Below are 18802 nucleotides of genomic sequence, written 5' to 3' on the forward strand. Positions count from 1 at the left end.
TCCATTCATTCATTTTAATTCATTGCTATTGGCTGCTATAGATGATTGGTGGATAAATTGATAAAATTCAAAGGCTAATACAGAAAACAATAAAATGGTGCAACTGGGTATTGAGAAACACTGTCTTCTTTTAAAAGAAGTTCTCTTTGGGGGGATTATGTAATGTGAAAGGGCTCCTACTTGATGAAATGCTGGAAGGCCTCTGCTTTTTCTTATTCAATACTAGTTGTGCACGAACAGCAGTACCCGTGGGCCAAGAGCATCCCACATTTGTTATTCTGGCAACAGGCTTGTTTTGTGGCTTGGGCCTGAGTCAGAACTTCTTTGGATGCAGCATCAGGGCCCCTTTCACCACCTGCCTCACGGAGACTGAATCCGTGGCAGGCCCCTCAAGGTGAAGCGGAGCTGAGCTGGGCTGGGCTGAAAGTGATGCCGTTGACCTGATGGGTGAAGCCAGTCTTTGATCCATCAGCCTGTGAGAGTTTGATCCCATGGCAATAGGTGACAGAGCCAGAGACCCTCGGCCTGGCTGTGATACCGGCCAGGTGTGACCTTGGTCCCAGGAAAGGGCACACAGGTTTGCCAGACACCTGTTGTGTGCTAAGCCCTTTGGCACGAACTGTCCCTGATTCACCTTGTTTTACACTCAAAACAACACTGATGGGTCAGCGTTTGGTGAGACTCCCAACCCTTCTAGTTTGTAGGCTCTTCATCTGAGAATGGAGCGCATAGACGTCAGCGGTCTTCAGCCTGGGCTCTGTGAATTCTCAGGTTTCTGTGGAGAAGATACAGACGTTACCAGGGTTAGCAAGAAGGGACTGGCGGGGGCAGCTTAGTCTTCCCCTTTGCCCTGATCTGCTCTAGAGTCTGGAGTTCCCTGTACGCTTTTGACTGAAGAACGGCTTTTACATTTAAAAATCTCGCAGAGCACAGGTCTCTGTGATCTCTAAAATTCTTCCCGGGATCTGATCACTGCCTCTCCTGCAAATGCTTTGTGGCTTTGCATTTGAGCCTCCTTCTCTGTGCCTTGGTGTCCCTGCGTGCAGAAGGAGGGTTTGGATAAGAGAAGCTCTGGTCTCCGGGATCCTGGGAGTGGAGGGCGTGGTAAAAACACTTGGGCTCACTGAACCCCGTGTGGCCGGCACCCTGGAAGGGCCAGTGATACTGAAGGATACTGAAGGATGATCTCTCCATCTGTCCTGTCTCACGGGCACCGCACCAGGCACTCACGGCTCAGTTCCAGGACTCAGGTCTCTCTCCACTTGTCCACATCAAGTCACATTGCCTCTTCCCATTTTCTCTTTCCTCCAGGGACCCATGAAGTGGTGGCTAAACCCGGTTTGGTCGCCACCCGTCCACCGAGGGCCAGAGATCAGGAAAGGAAGAAGGGCAGCTTTACTTCCTCCCTCAGGATGGAGCCACACAGCCATTCTGGAAAGAGCAGAAAATCCACAAAATTCTGGTCCATCTCCCGGTCCCTGATCCTGTGTAATGCCAAGACCAGTGACGATGGCTCAAGCCCCGATGAGAGATATCCTGATCCTTTTGAGATTTCCCTGGGCCACGGCAAGGAGGGACTTTTCCTCTCATCTGTGCAGCTGGCAGACACGTCAGAGGCCGGGCCCGACAGCGTTCCTGATCTCACGCTGTCCTCCGAGGCCGCTCCACTGCAGGCAGCTGGGAGTGATGGAGGCCAGAACTGTAGGAGGATGCTCTTCATGAAGGTACGCCCAGGATTTGTGGGGCTGGAGGAGCCTGCAGTTGCCTTCCGGTGCTGTGAATGAAAGTCTTCGCGTTTTTTTTACTCCAAAGTCAGGAAGGCACAGAGTTCTCATTCTGAACGAGAGCAGGGAAGAAGTTGAGGCAGGGCCCACTGGAATGATGACAAGGAGCACGGCAGTGAATCAGGCTCAGTTGACCTTCCTGCTTGAGACATTCTTTGAGATACGGTGTCAGCCCCAGGTAAACTGAGCCTGGGTCCCTGCTGGAAAATGCCAGGTGCAATACACGGGGAAGGGCTCATCTCCAGACAGACAGTATCCAGCACACCACAGGCAGCTCAGATCGAATCCAGTAGAGAACCTGATAGAAGCTGACTTATAAGGCCCGGACTGAGAAGGAGCTGGAAGGTCGAGCAGGGCAAGGCGTACAGCCTGAGTGAGTTTGCACTTGAATGCTGACCGAGAACGTTCCCCAGGTGCCCCTTGCCAGTTCCAACACAGGTGTGAGTGAAGGCTGGCAGGCAGAGCCATAAAGGAAGGGGGAGAGGGAAAACTAAGTAGGGTTTGGAGACTTGCCAAGATACAGAATGTTTTCTCTTCTGTTAGACAGTATTTCAATTTTGTTATTATAGCAAGGTGGAAATTGCAGGGTACTGTGAGATAGAGGCTGATTAAAGGATTTCACTCTCGAATTAGTCTCTATAAGTCCTATGCCCTCAGCCTTCCATCAAAGGCAGGATTTCTCAAGGGTCCGAACAGCCCTGAACCTTGGAGCCAGTGCGGCTCGCTCAGGGGTGGGCCAGCCCCGAGGAGCTTCTCCCACACCTTACTGCCAAGACCCCACTGGACACAGTCACGTGACTGTCAACAGCAAATAGGGAAGGTGTTCCGGTACCTTTGGAGGAGATGCAGTGCTCTTGCATCTTTCCTTGAGGAAGAAAATCATTGCTTAACACATGAATAGTAAACACCATCATGTAACATTATATAACAGGTTAGCAGGTCCGGCCCAATAATCTCCACACACAAGCAGCTACCTCAAGAGACCCACCCAGCCTAGGGTGCTCCATCACCCACAAGATGGCTTCTATTGATGAGAGCTGAGCTCACCCGATAGGGTAGAAGGAGGGAACAGCAGCTCAGTGGGTTTGGGGGAGCCTGGCCAGGCTCCTGGTTTGCCACCAATGATATGACCAGTATACTATCCACCAACTGAGAGTCAAGTTTATTAATGACAATACCAATTTATCCAGGTCAGAGTTCACATAAATGAAATTTAAAAATCATTTGGAGATTCCAGCGGACTCCAGAACGAACTTTTCACTTGCTTCTATTTAACTGAACAAGCATTTCCTGAGCACCTGTTACGTGCCAGGCACAATAGGGATCCAGCCCCTGCCTTCAAGGAACTTGTCTCAAGTGGAGGAACAAAGAATACACTCCAACGGGGCTGTTGGAGGCTCAAAAGGAGGCGGCACATCTCTAGGGGTGGGTATCAGTACATTCAGTCCATGTTTACAGAGTACCGACCGGTGTCAGGCATTGTTCTAGGGAGTAAACCAGACTCAGTCCCTGCCCTTGGGCAGCTTTTCTTCTCGTGGGGGGATACAGGTGTTAACAACTCAGCATATGCTATAATATTAAAGAGTGAAGGGCTCTGAAGAAATATTAAGCAGGATAAAGGGATAGAGAGCAATGAGGAGGGGTCACTGCCCTTTTTGAAAAGGTGATCACGAAGGCTCCTCCAAAGAAGTGACATTTGAGCCATGACCTGAACGAATGAAGCAGAGAAGGGAGTCATATGAACATCAGGGGGGAAGAGCGTTCCGGGTGGAGGGAACAGCATGTGCGAAGACAGGAAGAGAAGAATGTGCTTGTGGAATGCTGGAGGAGAATAGGGTGCACGGGCGGTTCAGGGAAGGGGAGAGCAGGGGAGGATGGAGTCGGGGTGGTAGCCAGGCACCATACGTGGAGTTTTACTCTCAGAAGGATGGGGAAGCCTTGGAAGACGGAGCAGGGGAGTGACCCGATCCTTTTCAGGAGCACTCTGGCTGCTGAGCAGAGAATGGAGCGTAGGGAGGCCGGTTAGCGGAGCTACGACAATAACCGAGGCCGGAAGTGACGTGGCTGGATTGAAAGGGTCATGGGGAAGGCACTGAGGATGCTCAGGGTAGGCATTTATTTTCAAGACAAAGCCAACGGGATTTGTCGATGGAAGGATGGAGGGGGGCGAGAGGCAGCAAGTTCAACTGCAAGTTCTGACCTGACCTACCCCGGGGAAAGGAGGTGGCCTGTTCTAATATGGGAAATACTCAGGGCTGCAAAAATGATCGGGAAAAGGTGAGATGTTGCCAGAAGGACGCAGGATCTGACAAAGCAGGGGTGGGTGGAAGAGAATCCTAGGTGGAAGGAGCTGTGTGAGCAAAGATGAGGGCAGGAGGCACCGAGTGCTTATGCGTGGGCCACCGTGCACAGGAGAGTGTGTCTCGAGCTGCGTTTTGGGCGCCTGTCCAGTGACAGGAGGCTGGAGACCCGGGGAAGCTAGATGAACAGGCATAGGACAGGAAACTGGCAAGGGGTCAACGATAAACTCCACCTTTTCGTCTCTCTGTGATTCACATGTGCACCATAATTTGGTTTAAAAAATGTTTTCACAGCTCTATCTCATTGTCTCCTTCCTGGGAGGAAGGAAGTCACAGCGGCATTTGTATTTCCGAGGGCGAGGGTGGGCCGTATGGCACAGGGGCTGGCGGCGTGGGCTCATTAGTCTGACTGCTTGGCCTTGAGTCCAGATTTCCCAGTTGTGTGATCCTGGACAATTCACTTTAACTTTTTATTTTATATTGGAGTATAGTTGATTAACAGTGCTGTGATATTGATAGTTTCAGGTGTACAGCAAAGTGATTCAGTTATACGTATACATGTGTCTATTCTTTTTCAAATTCTTTTCCCATTTAAGTTGTCATGTAATATTGAGCAGAGTTCCCTGTGCTATACAGTAGGTCCTTGTTGGTCACTTTACCTTTTTGTGTGCCCATTTTCTCATCTATGAAATGGAGAATGTTAATAATGATGTATGAGTTTTCTTAGGATAAAGCTATAAGTATTTACATAAGAAAATCCACAGTGCAGTGCACATAGGAATTGCTTAATAAATACTATTATTATTATTTCTGTTTTAGGATGGGGATGCTGACTGTCACTGAGTAATTAAGTAATTCATGAATTCAATAGCATATATTAAATGTGCCAGGCCGTGGGCAAGACTTGTAGTTTTGCAATGCTCATAGGCTAATGAGGAAGACAGGGATGAAACAGATGATTCCTGTTTCGGGGTGCGGCTACAGATCTGTAAGGGAAATCGTGGGGGTGCTGAGGAGGAATGTGCTGTTTCTATTTGGGGAAGGGCAACCCGGAGGGGGTGAAAGCAGGATCTCCAAGTAGACAAGTCCAGATCCTAGCAGTACGAACAGGCAGAGGGACAGGAAGAAGTCTCAGAGGCTGGAAAGTGGTTTGTTTGCTGAGATGGGGGGAGGAGTGATGTGCATTTGCGTCAAGTTCGAGGCAGGGATGAACTGGGAAGGCAGATAGGGGTATTGGCCAGCTCTGAACCCAAGACTGTTTTTTTCTTTTTAAGGAGCACAGGTGATCTTTAACTATCCATGAATGAGTTCTGAGCAAGTAAATGTTTCAGTTGTCTGAGCAGGTCCTGTATCAACAGTGCCAGGGCAGAAAGGCAAAGGTGACAGCTTGTCCCAATATCCTTTTCTGGAGGAGCCTCTGTGTACTCAGTAACACCCCCCTCCCTGTCCCTTCTCGCAGGGACACTCTAGCCCCCGCCTGGCTCCTGCCCTGCACCCAGGCATGACTCAGTTGGCCCAGATGGACTCCTCAGCTTCCAGCAATGCCATGGTTACACTGATTTCAAAACAACATCTGGAAAGAGGCCCTGTGACATCAGCCTCTTCTCTAGAAACGCCTAATATGAAAATTAAAAAAGAGGAAGTTAGATAAACAGCCAACTGAAAAAAAAAAAAGCCTTATTGGATGTGTTGTGTTTGGCACAATTAGGACTAAGTAAATCATTACCCAGGGATGTGTCAAAGCTGGGCAGCGGTGTGCGGAATCTGGAGTAAGCATTTGGATCTGTGCTGTGCATTAAGGGACTGGCAGGGTCCTTTTTCAGGAGGAGCTTCCAGACCCCTGGGGAAGAATGTTCAAAGCCAGACTCCCCAACCTAATAAACAAAAACGCAATGTATCAGACCTAGACTTTTCAAAGGAGGGAATGCACAGACTCCTTGGCTACTCCAGACTCACTGTCTTTTTCCAAATGGCGAGAGTATTTTTTTTTTTTACATCTTTATTGGAGTATAATTGCTTTACAATGGTGTGTTAGTTTCTGCTTTATAACGAAGTGAATCAGTCACACATAAACATATGTTCCCATTTCTCTTCCCTCTTGCATCTCCCTCCCTCCCACCCTCCCTATCCACCCCTCCAGGTGGTCACAAAGTACCGAGCTGATCTCCCTGTGCTATGCAGCTGCTTCCCACTAGCTATCTACCTTACGTTTGGTAGTGTATATATGTCCATGCCTCTCTCTCGCTTTGTCACAGCTTACCCTTCCCCTCCCCATATCCTCAAGTCCATTCTCTAGTAGGTCTGTGTCTTTATTCCTGTCTTACCCCTAGGTTCTTCATGGCATTTCTTTTTCTTAAATTTCACATATATGTGTTAGCATACGGTATTTGTCTTTCCCTTTCTGACTTACTTCACTCTGTATGACGGACTCGAGGTCTATCCACCTCATTACAAATAGCTCAATTTCATTTCTTTTTATGGCTGAGTAATATTCCATTGTATATATGTGCCACATCTTCTTTATCCATTCATCTGATGATGGACACTTAGGTTGTTTCCATCTCCGGGCTATAGTAAATAGAGCTGCCGTGAACATTTTGGTACATGACTCTTTCTGAATTATGGTTTTCTCAGGGTATATGCCCAGTAGTGGGATTGCTGGGTCATATGGTAGTTCTATTTGTAGTTTTTTAAGGAACCTCCATACTGTTCTCCACAGTGGCTGTATCAATTACATTCCCACCAACAGTGCAAGAGGGCTCCCTTTTCTCCACACCCTCTCCAGCATTTATTGTTTCTAGATTTTGTGATGATGGCCATTCTGACTGGTGTGAGATGATATCTCATTGTAGTTTTGATTTGCATTTCTCTAATGATTAATGAAGTTGAGCATTTTTTTCATGTGTTTGTTGGCAGTCTGTATATCTTCTTTGGAGAAATGTCTATTTAGGTCTTCTGCCCATTTTTGGATTGGGTTGTTTGTTTTTTTGTTATTGAGCTGCATGAGCTGCTTGTAAATTTTGGAGATTAATTCTTTGTCAGTTGCTTTATTTACAAATATTTCCTCCCATTCTGAGGGCTGTCTTTTGGTCTTGTTTATGGTTTCCTTTGCTGTGCAAAAGCTTTGAAGTTTCATTAGGTCCCATTTGTTTATTTTTGTTTTTATTTCCATTTCTCTAGAAGGTGGGTCAAAAAGGATCTTGCTGTGATTACTGTCATGGAGTATTCTGCCTATGTTTTCCTCTAAGAGTTTGATAGTTTCTGGCTTTACATTTAGGTCTTTAATCCATTTTGAGCTTATTTTTGTGTATGGTGTTAGGGAGTGATCTAATCTCATACTTTTACATGTACCTGTCCAGTTTTCCCAGCACCACTTATTGAAGAGGCTGTCCTTTCTCCACTGTACATTCCTGCCTCCTTTATCAAAGATAAGGTGACCATATGTGCGTGGGTTTATCTCTGGGGTTTCGATCCTGTTCCATTGATCTATCTTTCTGTTTTTGTGCCAGTACCATACTGTCTTGATTACTGTAGCTTTGTAGTACAGTCTGAAGTCAGGGAGCCTGATTCCTCCAGCTCAATTTTTTGTTCTCAAGATGGCTTTGGCTATTCAGGGTCTTTTGTGTTTCCATACAAATTATGAAATTTTTTGTTCTAGTTCTGTGAAAAATGCCAGTGGTAGTTTGATAGGGATTGCATTGAATCTGTAGATTGCTTTGGGTAGTAGAGTCATTTTCACAGTGTTGATTTTTCCAATCCAAGAACATGGTATATCTCTCCATCTATTTGTATCATCTTTAATTTCTTTCCTCAGTGTCTTATTATTTTCTACATACAGGTCTTTTGTCTCCTTAGGTAGGTTTTTTCCTAGATATTTTATTCTTTTTGTTGCAATGGTAAATGGGAGTGTTTTCTTGATTTCACTTTCAGATTTTTCATCCTTAGTGTATAGGAATGCCAGAGATTTCTGTGCATTAATTTTGTACCCTGCTACTTTACCAAATTCATTGATTAGCTCTAGTAGTTTTCTGGTAGCATTTTTAGGATTCTCTATGTATAGTATCATGACATCTGCAAACAGTGACGGTTTTACTTCTTCTTTTCCAATTTGGATTCCTTTTATTTCCTTTTTTTCTTTGATTGCTGTGGCTAAAACTTCCAAAACTATGTTGAATAAGAGTGGTGAGAGTGGGAAACCTTGTCTTGTTCCTGATCTTAGTGGAAATGCTTTCAGTTTTTCACCATTGAGGACGATGTTGGCTGTGGGTTTGTCATATATGGCCTTTGTTATGTTGAGGAAAGTTCCCTCTATGCCTACTTTCTGCAGGATTTTTATCATAAATGGGTGTTGAATTTTGTTGAAAGCTTTCTCTGCATCTATTGAGATGACCATATGGTTTTTCTCCTTCAATTTTTTAATGTGGTTTATCACATTGACTGACTTGTGTATATTGATGAATCCTTGCATTCCTGGAATAAACCCCACTTGATCATGGTGTATGATCCGTTTAATGTGCTGTTGGATTCTGTTTGCTAGTATTTTGTTGAGGATTTTTGCATCTATGTTCATCAGTGATATTGGCCTGTAGTTTTCTTTCTTTGTGACATCCTTGTCTGGTTTTGGTATCAAGGTGATGGTGGCCTCATAGAATGAGTTTGGGAGTGTTCCTCCCTCTGCTATATTTTGGAAGAATTTGAGAAGGACAGGTGTTAGCTCTTCTCTAAATATTTGATAGAATTCGCCTGTGAAGCCATCTGGTCCTGGACTTTTGTTTGTTGGAAGATTTTTAATCACAGTTTCAATTTCAGTGCCTGTGATTGGTCTGTTCATATTTTCTATTTCTTCCTGATTCAGTCTTGGCAGGTTGTGCATTTCTAAGAATTTGTCCATTTCTTCCAGGTTGTCCATTTTATTGGCATAGAGTTGCTTGTAGTAATCTCTCATGATCTTTTGTACTTCTGCAGTGTCAGTTGTTACTTCTCCTTTTTCATTTCTAATTCTATTGATTTGAGTCTTCTCTCTTTTTTTCTTGAGGAGTCTGGCTAATGGTTTATCAATTTTGTTTATCTTCTCAAAGAACCAGCTTTTAGATTTATTGATCTTTGCTATCATTTCCTTCATTTCTTTTTCATTTATTTCTGATCTGATTTTTATTATTTCTTTTCTTCTGCTAACTTTGGGGTTTTTTTGTTCTTCTTTCTCTAATTGCTTTGGTGCAAGGTTAGGTTGTTTATTTGAGATGTTTCCTGTTTCTTAAGGTAGGATTGTATTGCTATAAACTTCCCTCTTAGAATGGCTTTTGCTGCATCCCATATATTTTGGGTTGTCGTGTCTCCATTGACATTTGTTTCTAGGTATTTTTTGATTTCCTCTTTGATTTCTTCAGTGATCACTTCGTTATTAAGTAGTTTATTGTTTGGCCTCCATGTGTTTGTATTTTTTACAGATCTTTTCCTGTAATTGATATCTAGTCTCATAGTGTTGTGGTCAGAAAAGATACTTGAAACAATTTCAATTTTCTTAAATTTACCATGGCTTGACTTGCGACCCAAGATATGATCTATCCTGGAGAATGTTCCATGAGCACTTGAGAAAAATGTGTATTCTGTTGTTTTTGGATGGAATGTCCTATAAAAGTCAATTAAGTCCATCTTGTTTAATGTATCATTTAAAGCTTGTGTTTCCTTATTTATTTTCGTTTTGGAAGATCTGTCCATTGGTGAAAGTGGGGTGTTAAAGTCCCCTACTATGAATGTGTTACTGTCGATTTCCCCTTTTACGGCTGTTAGTATTTGCCTTATGTATTGAGGTGCTCCTATGTTGGGTGCATAAATATTTACAATTGTTATATCTTCTTCTTGGATCAATCCCTTGATCATTGTGTAGTGTCCTTGTCTCTTCTAATCGTCTTTATTTTAAAGTCTATTTTGTCTGATATGAGAATTGCTACTCCAGCTTTCTTTTGGTTTCCATTTGCATGAAATATCTTTTTCCATCCCCTCACTTTCAGTCTGTATGTGTCTCTAGGTCTGAAGTGGGTCTCTTGTAGACAGCAAATATATGGGTCTTGTTTTTGTATCCATTCAGCCAATCTGTGTCTTTTGGTGGGAGCATTTAGTCCATTTACATTTAAGGTAATTATCGATATGTATGTTCCTATTCCCATTTTCTTAATTGTTTTGGGTTCGTTATTGTAGGTCTTTTCCTTCTCTTGTGCTTCTTGCCTAGAGAAGTTCCTTTAGTAGTTGTTGTAAAGCTGGTTTGGTGGTGCTGAACTCTCTCAGCTTTTGCTTGTCTGTAAAGGTTTTAATTTCTCCATCAAATCTGAATGAGATCCTTGCTGGGTAGAGTAATCTTGGTTGCAGGTTTTTCTCCTTCATCACTTTAAATATGTCCTGCCAGTGCCTTCTGGCTTGCAGAGTTTCTGCTGAAAGATCAGCTGTTAACCTTATGGGGATTCCCTTGTGTGTTATTTGTTGTTTTTCCCTTGCTGCTTTTAATATGTTTTCTTTGTATTTAATTTTTGACAGTTTGAGTAATATGTGTCTTGATGTATTTCTCCTTGGATTTATCCTGTATGGGACTCTCTGTGCTTCCTGGACTTGACTAACTATTTCCTTTCCCATATTAGGGAAGTTTTCAACTATAATCTCTTCAAATATCTTCTCAGTCCCTTTCTTTTTCTCTTCTTCTGGAACCCCTATAATTCGAATGTTGGTGCATTTAATGTTGTCCCAGAGGTCTCTGAGACTGTCCTCAGTTCTTTTCATTTCTTTTTCTTTATTCTGCTCTGCAGTAGTTGTTTCCACTCTTTTATCTTCCAGGTCACTTATCCGTTCTTCTGCCTCAGTTATTCTGCTACTGATCCCATCTAGAGTATTTTTAATTTTATTTATTGTGTTGTTCATCCCTGTTTGTTTCATCTTTAGTTCTTCTAGGTCCTTGTTAAATGTTTCTTGCATTTTGTCCATTCTATTTCCAAGATTTTGGATCATCTTTACTATCATTATTCCGAAATCTTTTTCAGGTAGACTGCCTAATTCCTCTTCATTTGTTAGGTCTGGTGGGTTTTTATCTTGCTCCTTCATCTGCTGTGTGTTTTTCTGTCTTCTCATTTTGCTTATCTTACTGTGTTTGGGGTCTCCTTTTTGCAGGCTGCAGGCTCGTAGTTCCCGTTGTTTTTGGTGTCTGTCCCCAGTGGCTAAGGTTGGTTCAGTGGGTTGTGTAGGCTTCCTGGCAGAGGGGACTAGTGTGTTCTGGTGGATGAGGCTGGATCTTGTCTTTCTGGTGGGCAGGACCACGTCTGGTGGTGTTTTTTGGGGTGTCTGTGGACTTATTATGATTTTAGGCAGCCTCTCTGCTAATGGGTGGGGTTGTGTTCCTGTCTTGCTAGTTGTTTGGCATAGGATGTGCAGCACTGTAGCTTGCTGGTCGTTGAGTGAAGCTGGGTGCTGGTGTTGAGATGGAGATCTCTGGGAGATTTTCGCTGTTTGATATTATGTGGAGCTGAGAGGTCTCTTGTGGACCAGTGTCCTGAAGTTGGCTCTCCCACCTCAGAAGCACAGCACTGACTCCTGGCTGCAGCACCAAGAGCCTTTCATCCACACGGCTCAGAATAAAAGGGAGAAAAAGTAGAAAGAAAGAATTAGTAGAAGAAGAAAGAAAGAAAAAGAAAGAAAGAAAGAAAGAAAGGAGGGAGGGAGGGAGGGACGAGGAAGGAAGGAAGGAAGGAGGGAAGGAAGGAAAAAAAGAAAGAAAGAAGATAAAGTAAAATAAAATAAAGTAAGATAAAATATAATAAAGTTATTAAAATAAAAAAATTATTAAGAAAAAAATTTAAAAACAACAACAAAAAAAAAACGGATGGATAGAACCCTAGGACAAATGGTGGAAGCACAGCTATACAGCATAAATCTTGCTCTCAAAGTCCACCTCCTCAATTTGGGATGATCCGCTGTCTATTCATGTATTCCACAGACATCAAGTTGATTGTGGAGCTTTAATCCGCTGCTTCTGAGGCTGCTGGGAGAGATTTCCCTTTCTCTTCTTTTTTCTCACAGCCCCCAGGGGCTCAGCTTTGGATTTGGCCCTGCCTGTGCGTGTAGGTCGCCGGAGGGCGTCTGTTCTTCGCTCAAACAGGACGGGGTTAAAGGAGCCGCTGATTCCGGGGCTCTGGCTCACTCAAGCGAGGGGGGGGGAGGGGCACGGAGGGCGGGGCGAGCCTGCGTCGGTGGAGGCCGGCGTGACGTTGCACCAGCCTGAGGCGCGCCGTGCGTCCTCCCGGGGGAGTTGTCCGTGGATCCCGGGACCCTGGCAGTGGCGGGCTGCACAGGCTACCCGGAAGCGGGGTGTGGATAGTAACCTGTGCTCGCACACAGGCTTCTTGGTGGCGGCAGCAGCAGCCTTAGCGTCTCCTGCCCGTCTCTGGGGTCCGCGCTTTTAGCCGCGGCTTGCGCCCGTCTCTGGAGCTCCTTTAAGCAGCGTTCTTAATCCCCTCTCCTCGCGCACCAGGAAACAAAGAGGGAAGAAAAAGTCTCTTGCCTCTTCGGCAGGTCCAGACTTTTCCCCGGACTCCCTCCCGGCTAGCCGTGGTGCACTAACGCCCTGCAGGCTGTGTTCATGCCGCCAACCCCAGGCCTCTCCCGGCGCTCCGACCGAAGCCCGAGCCTCAACTCCCAGCCCCGCCCGCCCCGGCGGGTGAGCAGACAAGCCTCTCCGGGCTGGTGAGTGCCGGTCGGCCCTGATCCTCTGTGTGGGAGTCTCTCCGCTTTGCCCTCCGCACCCCTGTTGCTGTGCTCTCCTCCGCGGCACCGAAGCTTTCCCCCTCCGCCACCCGCAGTCTCCGCCCGCGAAGGGGCTTCCTAGTGTGTGGAAAGCTTTCCTCCTTCACAGCTCCCTCCCACTGGTGCAGGTCCCGTCCCTATCCTTTTGTCTCTGTTTATTCTGTTTTCTTTTGCCCTACCCAGGTACGTGGGGGGGTTTCTTGCCTTTTGGGAGGTCTGAGGTCTTCCGCCAGCGTTCAGTAGGTGTTCTGTAGGAGTTGTTCCACGTGTAGATGTATTTCTGGTGTATCTGCGGGGAGGAAGGTGATCTCCGCGTCTTACCCTGCCGCCATCTTCCCGGAAGCCCCTGGCAAGAGTATTTTTAAATGCCCTTTAAGTAGGATGTTGAGGCAAAGGGAAGGGAGCCCACTCAGGTGGGACTGAAGCTTACCTAAACCACCTTCTCTTTCCTCTTTCTTCTACTTTCTCCTTCATCCCTTTCCTTCTGTTTCTCAAACATTGGCAAAGCACCTGCTACGAGCTCTCCTCTGGGGATAGAGAAACACATTTGATACTATTCCTTCCCTCAGATTCCTTGCAGGTGTGAACATAATCAATCCTGTTCCTTGTCCCCTCCCCTAAGCTATGGCTCTGCTGGTTCAGTTTTCTTATGGAAAGGGTCCCAGGTAGGGGATGAGTAGTTGGGGAATTACATCCTCAAAGGAGCCTTCAAGGTTACCTTTCATTTTCCCAGAGCGTTCTACAGTCATAGGATTTATGTTCTTCATTATGGAACCTCCCTAGAGGCGAATGGGCCCAGGTCAATCACTGTGACATCTAAGCAATCTCAAAACAAGAGAATGGCTTAGGTCAAGCTGACCTAAGGGACCTGCTTGTCCCTCCAGGAGGCTCAGCACGTGTGGACAAATGCTGTAGGTAGTGCTTCCTTGGAGGGAGCCAGAGTGGTGGGGTGTGCAGGTAGGATTGGGGCAAAAAATGCAGAGGGGGACAGTGGAGGGAGGGGAGAGAGAGGAGGTGGTGGGAATGGGAGAGAGATACCACTTCTGCATCCCACAAGTCAAGCTTGACTCCAGATTTACTAGGGGTCCTTTTAAAGAAATTTTTTGTCTATTGCAAGGTCATAAAGATATTCCCCCGTGATGCTTCTAGAGGCTTTGTTGTTTTATCTTTCACATTTAGATCTTTAATTCATATGAAGCCGATTCTTGTATACCTTGTGTACACATTAAATATTTTTTTTCCTATATGGATATCCAATTGATCTAGCACTATTTTTTGAAAAGCCCGTCCCTGCCCCACTGTACAACAGTGTCATCTTTTTTATAAGTCAAGAACTATATCTATCTCTCTATTTCTGACCTCTCCATTCTAAGTATTTTTTCTTTTTCCTTTCACTGATATCACACAATTTTAATGATGATACTTTTAGAACAAGTTTTTTGGTATCTGGTAATACAAGTCCTCTAGCTTTGTTCTACAAACTAGAGTTGATAATTCTGGTGGGCTTTTTACTGGAATTGCAAACTAGAGTTGATACTTCTGGTGGGCTTTTTACCTAATCCTCCTATAGATTTATTTGAAAAGAACTAACATTTTTACAATATTGAATTTTCCAATCTGCTGACATGATGTATTTCTTCAAAGTTTGGCTGCTTTTTTCTTATTTGGTTTGCAGCATACGCAATTCTTTTTTTTTTTTTTTTGCCATTTTTGAATAATCACAGCTCTATTTCTTCCTTCTAATTTTTTTTTTGCGGTCCGCGGGACTCTCACTGTTGTGGCCTCTCCCGTTGCAGAGCAAAGGCTCTGGATGCGCAAGCTCAGCGGCCATGGCTCACGGGCCCAGCCGCTCCGCGGCATGTGGGATCTTCCCGGACCGGGGCACAAACCCGTGTCCTCTGCATCGGCAGGCGGACTCTCAACCACTGCGCCACCAGGGAAGCCCTGCTTTATATATTTTGAAGTTATATTTTTACTGTGCATACACATTTAGCATTTAAAAATATTTTCCTGGTGGATTAACACCTTTATAATTTTGGAATAGTCCTCTTTAGTCTATCAATTACTTTTGCAGAAAAATGATCTGATATTAGTATAGCTTAGCCTACTGTCTTTTGGTTAGTGTTTGCATTGCATATCTTTTTCCTCTTTTTATCTACAACCTGTGTTCACCTATATAAGGAATATTTCATGTAAGCAGCATGTAATTAGGTTATTTTTCTTCCATCTTACAATCTTTATCTTATAATAGTGAGTATTCATACCACTTACATTTAATGTCATTGCAGATGAGTTTGGGTCTATATCTACTCTCTTAATTTTTGGTTTCTAGCTGTCCTCAAAGTTTTACATTTGTTTTTTTTATTCATCTCTTCTTGCCCTCTTTTAGATTAATACATTTTTTTTACTACTCCATTTGCCCTTCTTTTAGCTTCTTAGTTATACATTTTTTACTATTTTTTAGCCATTAAAATATACAACCTATGTTCTTAATGATTTAGAGTCTCCTATAAATTTGTACTCTTACCAGTTCTCAGACAACACTTAGACCTTAGACACACAGCTCCATTTATATGTCCCACTTTTCTTTGGATATTATCGTCATGCATCTCAAGTCTACAAATATTTAAAACTCAAGACCTGATAATTGTTATTGTTCTGTAGAGTCAGTATTCATTTCCATTAATTCACATGTTTACCGCTTCCATCATTCTTCATTCATTCCTGCATGTCTGTGCCTCTCATTGCGATCACTTTCCTTCTGCCTGAAGCAGGCCTGCCTCTAACACGGGCAGGATCTGGGACAAGAGAACCAATGGAGATCTATATGCCAAATATCTCCATGTTTAAAAGTTATAAATCAAGGTAAAAATATGTTTAAAAATATATGTTCTGTCCTCCTCCCTTGACAAACATACCTTCATATGTACTTGGACAGCCAAGTTCAAGTAAGTTCTTGGATTTCTCAGCATTTTGCACTGGAATGTGGTGGCACAGGGAGAGCCTTTTCTTGGCTCTCGGCCACCATCCATGCTCCCCTTCTTCTACTACCCACAGCACAGTCCAGTACCACAAGAGGTCTTACCTGCAAGAATGTGGACACCTGCAATTCTCTAATCATCACCCCCCCCCCACTCCAGCAAACAGCCACCCTGGCACCCCTCCAGCCTAGGGCTGTACACATGAGTGGTGTGATTTGCTCTTGATCAGATAGACCCAGGGGAGAGAGACAGGTTGCGGGCGCAAGGTCCTTTGATGCAATCTGACGCCTCCCACCTCATTTGTTTCTCAGTTTGTCTCTAGCTAAATATTAGCAGATCACCAAAAAGGCCTGAAGCCAGTATTTATCTACCCTGGAGCTGGCCTTCTTTTTATGGCACCGGATGAGATTGGGTACTGACACATAGTAGTGGCTCTATAAATATTTGTGGGAAGAATGGTTGTTGCATAAATGAGTATAATGAGGCCACCCTTAAGGCCTAGAGTCTATTGACATAGCCTGAGCTGGCATTGGTGTTTTTGAGCCAACACATGGGTTTACATTGGACATTGCTTTGGGCATTCCCATTGGAGTCACTGGACACTCGATCTGGGGGTCTGGAGTCACTGGACACTCAATCTGGGAACAGGAGAGCAACAGATGAGGCCAGATGTGTGGGAGGGCCTCCCTCTGGGGCTGCCTTTCTAAAAGGATACAGAATGCTTTGATCCACATGGGAATGGCCTCTGTAGTGTGGAAAACCCTGCTTTTCTTTACAAATTCAAATTATCGGTTAGGCAAAGTCACCACTCACGCAGAGTGACTCAGGATATGATGAGGTCAGATCAACCGTCTGAATCTCTGGCATGTACTGTTGCGGGGAGAGAGGGTGGTCGAGGCCCTCTGTGAGCAGACAAGTTTCTTCGTCTTGCTGCCTGCGAGCAGCTCAGCCTGTGGCTTTGAGGCCCAGCCTTCCTTGGCAAGTGGGAAACCCAATCCTTTGGCCGCTTGCCTCTTCCTGCCACAGAAGAGCAGCTTGTGGAGGCTGAGAGCAGCCCCTGGGAGGGAAGCTTGGGACTCCAGGACTCCCACGGAGTAGCCACATCCCCTGTGTGTGTGGGGAGGGAGCCTAGGGTGGTCCACGTGCAGGAAACTGGAGGGCCGGCCCACAGGTACGATTAAGGAGCACTTGCTGTCTTCCAGACATCACTTCACGTGATTTCTAGTTGCTCTTTCCATAGTCAAAGGCATTTGGAGCTATTTGCTTGGAAGCTGGTCTTCTGAAACTCATTGGTTCTGACAGGACACCATTTGGTTAGGGAAAGGGGGTCTGGTGGAGAGAAGCCGGAGGAGAAGGGAAATTGGGAAGAAGTAGTAAACCATCTACCTTTCCTACTCTTGTTTCTCAGTGTGGCCCTTCATATGTACATTACAGGCCACCTAAGGCTTCTCCCTATTCTTTGCATCCATCCCACTAGTTACTATCTCCAGGCTTCTGCCCTTGATGCCCCGGCTGCTTGGAATACCTCTGCTTGGAATACCTTCTTGACTCTTGTCTTCATGCATCCATGTCTTAGTCATCCATTAAGGCTCAGCATCAATAGAATATTGGTCACAAAGCTTTTCCCGATCCTTCCTTTATTCTTTAGTTTCCACTATCCCTACTTGAAACAACCTTCTCCCTCTGGATTTGTAGACCATGCTGTGCCTCCTTATTTTACTACAGTAACTTAAGACAGAAACACAAATGTATGTGTTCCCATTGAAGAATGAATTCTGGGTAGTAGTCACAGGAGAATGTCTGAAAAAATGTTAAAACCTGTGTGAGTTTCCATCACATGGATGTGTCATAATTTATTATTTTAGGATCTTAAAAATAGTTTGTCAAATACTGAGAATATAAAAATGAATTTATAAAATGTATATGCGCTCTAAAAAATAAAGTTGCCCTAAATACCTCTCTATCAATCATCAAGTTGAAGGAACAAAACTTACCATGAACTCTGTGGTCCCTTGAGTGCCCCTACCTGTTGCCATCCCATTCCCACTCTTAAAGAGGTAACCACTATCCTTAATTGTGGGGCTCTCATCCCCGGCTTTTCTTTCGAGTGTACCCTATCTGTTTATATTCCTGAATGATGTATTCTCTAGTTCTAGCTACTTTTTGTGTGTGTGTGTGTGTGTGTGTGTGCGGTATGCGGGCCTCTCACTGTTGTGGCCTCTCCCGTTGTGGAGCACAGGCTCCGGACGCGCAGGCTCAGCGGCCATGGCTCACGGGCCCAGCCGCTCCGCGGCATGTGGGATCCTCCCGGACCCGGGCACGAACCCGCGTCCCCTGCATCGGCAGGCGGACTCTCAACCACAGCGCCACCAGGGAAGCCCATGGTTCTAGCTACTTTCGATTAATCTTTTCATATCTTTTTAAAATCCTTTTACTTTTGACCTTCCTATGTCGTTATTTTCAAGTGGACAGCATATAGTTGGGTCATTTTAAACTTTTATCTACTCTGTCAGTCTATTTTGGATGTATTTAGATTGTTTCCATGTAAAGAAAAATCAGTGTGTTTAAATCATTTACATTTCAAGTAATGATTAATATGTTAGGGCTTAAGTCTGCCACCTTATTGTTTGTTTTCTGTTTGTTTCCTCTATTTCTTGTTCCTTCGTTGCTTTTCTCTTGCCTTCCTGTGTATTACTGGAACATTTTTCAGAGTTCCGTTTGGATTTATTTACAATATTCTTGAGTATATCACTATTTATAATTTTCATAGAGGTTGCTATGTTATCGTATTGCTATGTATTGCCATATTGGTACAAGTGTTTTGCTATTTTGAGTGAAAACTGACTTCATTTAGGCCCCTTTACTCTCTTCATGTCTTAAATATTTCCTCTATATCCATTGAGTACCATATCAGATGACGTTACAACTTTTCCTTCAACCACAAATATGATTA

At 44.5% G+C, this 18802-nt stretch overlaps 1 protein-coding gene across 8 annotated transcripts in view; it reads left to right on the plus strand.

Moving 5' to 3' along the window:
• Positions 1-18802, plus strand: part of IL16 (interleukin 16) — a 103518-nt gene that overhangs the window by 19156 nt on the left and 65560 nt on the right. For 5 of the 8 annotated variants that reach the window (XM_060293765.1, XM_060293764.1, XM_060293768.1 and 2 more), the window contains one exon: positions 1312-1724. In XM_060293765.1, coding sequence (XP_060149748.1) covers positions 1413-1724 — 312 coding nt within the window. In that variant the 5' untranslated portion in view covers positions 1312-1412. Of the gene's footprint in view, positions 1-1311; positions 1725-18802 lie in introns of those variants that run through there. The other 3 variants (XM_060293769.1, XM_070044847.1, XM_060293770.1) reach the window with 2 other exon arrangements.

This window comes from Globicephala melas, chromosome 2, assembly GCF_963455315.2.
Source record: "Globicephala melas chromosome 2, mGloMel1.2, whole genome shotgun sequence".
Taxonomy (NCBI): Eukaryota; Metazoa; Chordata; class Mammalia; order Artiodactyla; family Delphinidae; genus Globicephala; species Globicephala melas.